Consider the following 5471-nt stretch of genomic DNA (forward strand, 5'->3'; position numbering starts at 1 on the left):
TCAAGGAGCTTTTGGAGCTGGGTAAAGCCAAACTGGAGAAAATATGCTCGGTTTTAGGGGGGTTAAGAGGTTAAACCTAGCCTACATAATAAAAGTGTTGGTAGTTTACTATTTTAGGCAATAAAACGTGTGCAACTTACAGTCTATGGCAACGTCATATTGTACATGAAAGTAAAATTTCCAACGTGTCCATGAACTCAGCATGTATCCTAGCAACCGCAAGTTTGGTTCGTGATCTTGAAACTTCGAGTAAAAAAAGCAAAAGGATGCCCAAAAAAAAGACTAAAAGTGGTGCTAAAAGTGACGACGACAAAAAGGCGACGAAGAGGGACTTGGATTCTACAACAAAGGTCGTATCTGAACTTGAAGAGAAAGAGAAGAGCGTCTATTTAGCACAGATTCGCTTGTTGAATGAGAAGTTGGAAAGGTAGGCTATGTTGAGCAACACAAACACAAACGCCATCCATTTTTGTCACCAGCCTGAGAAAACTTGCCCATAATCCAAGGGTTTAGCTACAATGTTGTGTTACAGCACTCCCTTTCTTAATTTAGCCAGATAGAGTGTCATGTTTTAGTCCTCAACGCAGTGGGGGAAAAATAATACTTATAAAATAAAAAATAATAAAAATCCTAGACCCTGTTTAGCCATGATTTGATCTTGCCCTATGGTACTTAAAAGGTAAAATATTTTGTGAGGTGGTATCTGATCTGGAAAGGTACAGGTGGGGAAAGCGAGGGGCCCTGATGCTATCTGTGGGCGTATCTTGCCCCACTGTGCCACCCAGTTTAGTGGTGTTTTTAGCAGGCTGTTCCAAAGCTGTGTAGATCTTGGTCAGATTCCAACTTTGTGAAAACTTTAACTGTTATCCCGATTCCCAAATTCTTCTAAGGAATTGAATCATTTCTGGCCGGTCACACTTACATCACTTGCGAGAACATTTTAAATTCTGAGATTTCACTGATAGAGGGGGAAAGTCGGCCCGCTTCATTGTGCCTACCAGCAAAACAAGGGTGTGGAGGTCGCTACACTCTTTTCTTCTGCTTTTAATAATGTGCTGCCCCAAATGTTTCTTGATGCATGCCACTGTTTTTAACTTGCCTGGCCAGTATCTTTTATTGATTTAAATTTTTGTCACAGACAAGATCCAGCAACTGTTTGTAAATGGTCAGATGTCCCCAGTGTCCATCTCCAATACAAGATCTCCTCGAGGGTGTGTCCTGTCACCTCTCCTGTTCATACTGTACACACAGAGATGCAGGGCCACTCAGAAGATTAAGTTTAGCCTTAACCGAGGGCATTTCCTCCAGTTCGGCCTAACCCAAATCTAAAAGCTTCTCGACTGGAGAGCAACAGTGTAATGTCTCATTTGAAAGCTAAGGCCTACAAAACTGATCCTGACTTTTTTGTCGTGTTGTAGCCACATTTTTGTTTTGTTGTTGTTGCTTTTTCATCGTTTTTTCCATAGCTTTTTTGTCACTTTTTGTTGTATTATTGTTGCTTTTCTGGCATGTTTTTGTCACTCTCATATTGCTTCTTTGTCGCTTTATTCATTGCGTTTTTGTCACTTTTTTGTGGTCTTTTTTCGTTGCTTTTTTTGTTATGTTTTCATCTTCTTTTCCGTTGCCAATTTGATGCTTTTTTCAAGAAGCTTTTAGATTTGGGCAAAGCCAAACTGGAGAAATGTGCTCAGTTCAGGTGGGGGCTAAGAGGTTAAGTTTTCAGATGACACAGTCCTGGAGTCCTTACTTTCAGGATCAGAAATTAATCATGGCCCTGCATTGACAAAGCTTGTCCTATGGTGTGACAGTAACCATCTATTATGTTTGCCTGGATACTTCATTCACCTGAACTCTACATTGCCATATTTATTGCTCTGTTTTATTGCCTTAATGTTCGGTGCAGCCCTGTGAGGCAACTTCTGCTGTGATATTGGGCTATACAAAACCATTGATTGATTGATTGATCTTGATTTAAAGGTCTCTTAAACCAAGATTTTAGACTTGTCACATTGTCAGGGAAGTGAAGCCACATTCATGGCAAAGTGGTTGATGTTGTGGAGAAGTACAAATATCTCGGTACTTGGATTGATAGCAATACAAACACAGACTCCATTGGTAAACGTGGTCAGCAGAGAATTCATCTTTAAGGAAACTGAACTCTTTTAATGTAAATAAACGGATTCTCAGCAACGTATACTGCTGCTTTAAAGAGAGCCTCTTAACTTTTCCATTTGTTTTCTGGTTGAAGGGTTTGTCCGTGAAAGATAAACACAAAACCTGCTCTAAAATCATTGGAGTGAAACTTGCATTCTCTATAACAGGAGCAGGTGCTAAAGAAGGCAAAATGTATCTTGGGTCAGCCTCTCAGTGCTTCTGAATGCAGTTTGAAAAGTTTGGGAAACACTGTCACAGATTATACAGTGGGGAACAAAAGATAAAAAATAAAAAAAAGACTTGTAATTTCAGTCAAAGGCACCGACTCCTTCGTTCATTCCTCCCTTCTGGATATCTGTTCAAGGCCTTTCCTAGTGTTTTCCCATGCATATTTTCCCCCTGTGGGTTCTGTTTTGTATAGGCTGCTATCATTTCTTAATGAAGGACAGGACAAAACTGTAAAAGCTTCCTGGACCTCCCTGCTGAGAGTATCATGTCATGATACTCTCAGCAGGGAGGTCATAAAAAGGCCATAAAAAGCAAATGGAAATCTTTGTGAGGCTACAGACAAATGATAAAATGTAACTAATGCAATATACTATGCATTATACTAAGTTCAGTGAGAATTCTAATGCTATTTTCTACATTTCTGCCTAAATTGGTTATAAAATGTGGTCTGATCTTTATCAAAATCATAAGAATGAGTAAACAGTGTCTGCTTAAACTAATACCACCCAAACATTTACATTTTATCATATTTTTTATTGGCCATAACAAAACATTCACAGGACAGCGTGGAATAAGTAAGTATCTCACTGTTTAATCCTTATGCTTTCTTTTAGTTACTGAATAATACATTGTCTCATCCAGATGTGAGCAGAAATGTGATGAACTGGAGAAGCAGAAGAAGGATTTAAACTTCAAAAACAGTGCCCTTGAGAAGGAGAAGGCCGACATAGTGGATTTTCTCAGATATTCTTTACTGGCAAAAGAGGAGGAAGTGGAGAGGCTGAGCGAACGCCTGGACAATGTTCAGCAGACAGCTCAGAGGGAGCGAGAGGAGATGCAGCAACAGCACAGTATAGACGAGGAACAACTACAAAAGAAGGCTGGCACACTGACTGTAGAGAATAAAGCACTGGGTGAGTCTGGTTTAAACTTGACATTTTGAGCAAAAAAATGAAATTGCACAAATTATTTGTTTTATGTTGCAAATTTCTAACTGACATATTGTTAATTACTGCAAGAAAAAAAATCCCATTAGAGGCGATCTATACCCACCTGTTTAGATCTATATGATGTATAATACTATTATTAATATAAAGTAGTCTTTAAATTTGGGCCACAGCAGGTAGGCTTGGCCCTTTATTAACTGGGGATAAAATCATCCCGCCACCAGGCAAACTTGGCAGAGCATGTGACAATATGATTACAGCTCACATGCAGCCAACAGTCAAAGGCTGCTACACATGTCTCATCTCGTTGCTCACGCTGGGCCAAAAGCTTAATAACTAAACCTTACAGCTGATCATGTCTATCCCTATTTTTTGCATGATTTTAAAACAAAAAAATATATAAAGCATGTTCAGATCAAATTTAGAGCAATAGGTCTATTCAAACATTTGATGTAATGTTTTAGTGGAAAAGCTGACCCTCGTGGAGAAGTTTTTAAAAGAGAGAGGCGAGCTGACGGCAAACTTGGAAGCTCTGAAGAAGCAACTGTCTCAACAAGAGAATGAGCATAAACTCACCCTCCATAACCTGGACATCCAGGCTCTGATGGAGAAGAAAAGGTTGGTCTACATTTGAGGCAGCAAGTACTTTAAGGATGCTTGATTAACTACAAGACTCAGACAGTCTACATGAATACTTTACCATATTTACCTAAATGTTTGCAGATTATGTGTTCATAACTCAATCAATTGGTGCACAAGTCACTAAATATGAGGCAGTGACATATAAGTTAATGAGTGATATGCTAATGAGTTATAGCGAATATCACTTATCACTTATCACTTAAAGGCACACACACTTAAGTGTGTGTGCCTTTTGGAAGCCACTTAGAAAGGAGTGGAGATAAATACAGTATAAGCATCTGTCGTATTTCAAAAATAAACCACTGTCTTATCTCTTTAAAGGTGGGAGAAGAAATTGGAGAGCCATGCAAGCAGTATGGAGGCAGAGGTCCAGCGCTTAGTCAACCAGGGGCTCCCAGAGACCACCAGTGTAGCCCTACAGGAGAACCAGCAGCTGAAGGAGCGCTTTACCCTGCTGTCGGAGCATGCTCAGGGCCTGGTGCTGAAGAACACAGCTCTGCACAACAAGAAGACTGTGGCTGAACTGGACGTGGAAAACTTGGAGCAAATGTTAAAAGAGGTGTCCCGCAAAAACTGTGTTCAAAAAAAGGTCAGAACACTTCACTTCTTATTTTATGAATTTGTGTCACACGAATACAACCTATATTAGTGATTAGCAACTTTCTGATTTCTCATTTTCTCTCAGGTACTGGAACAGCTGACCGACAGGTGTGCACTGCTACAAACCGAGCTTAATCAATGCAGACAAAAGCACCAACAGCTTCACTCTCTGCATTCACACAGTTTGGGCGAGATGGAGACACTCAGGTTCAGCCGACGTGCTAAAATATTCAAATCAGCTGCATGCAAGTCCAGCACTGATGTTGTCATTGTTGTGTGTTCAGGCAGGACAAAGCCTCTGTCTTCAAGGAGTGCAATCAGAACCAACGTGACATCAGTCGTATGGAGGCGGAGCTACAACAGGAGCGGAGGAAGAGGAGTGAGATGAAGAGCATCCTACAGAAGGGGTGCATTATACTGAAACAGGCATTGGTGGTACATGTTTTTTCAATATCTTCTGTAGGGATCAATGAGGTCAGAAATGTACAAGCTTACTCGTTTTAAACAGGAAGCCGACGTGGAGGAATCAAAAGAGCATGTGGACAGGTGGAAGCTGCTCATGCAGAAGCTGCTGGTGATCCTTGATCATTCAGAACACGCCAAAGTTGAGGTATTATTCATGTGTTTTGGATCTACATAAAGTAAACTATTTTATACCTTCTGCATTTTTCTTAGGACAAAGAAGTGAGCAGACGACTTGTCAGGAAGAGGGAATAAAATGTGATCATGCGTTCCCTGAATTGTCAAAGAGCGGGTGTCATTTGATATAGTTGCCAAACAACATACTTCCAAATCCAAAGGTTAAGAAATCGATGGCAATTAAAGAATAATTACTTTAAGGATATTCTTGTCATCGATTTTCCAAAAGTTGTACTATGATCACACAAAGAAAAGCACCAC

The 5471-nt window shown here is 40.1% G+C and overlaps 1 protein-coding gene across 1 annotated transcript; it reads left to right on the forward strand.

The window, feature by feature from the left end:
• Positions 1-202: 202 nt before the first annotated feature.
• Positions 203-5211, forward strand: LOC306966991 (cilia- and flagella-associated protein 157-like; the record flags this gene model as incomplete). The annotated part of the gene is made up of 7 exons (XM_079561852.1): positions 203-427; positions 3025-3296; positions 3794-3947; positions 4293-4560; positions 4657-4778; positions 4856-5006; positions 5080-5211. Exons 1-7 carry the CDS (start codon positions 267-269, stop codon positions 5209-5211), a joined length of 1260 nt encoding a protein of 419 aa, XP_079417978.1. The 5' UTR covers positions 203-266.
• Positions 5212-5471: the final 260 nt, after the last annotated feature.

Source organism: Gobius niger (assembly GCF_951799975.1).
Source record: "Gobius niger genome assembly, chromosome: 1".
In the NCBI taxonomy this organism is placed as follows: domain Eukaryota; kingdom Metazoa; phylum Chordata; class Actinopteri; order Gobiiformes; family Gobiidae; genus Gobius; species Gobius niger.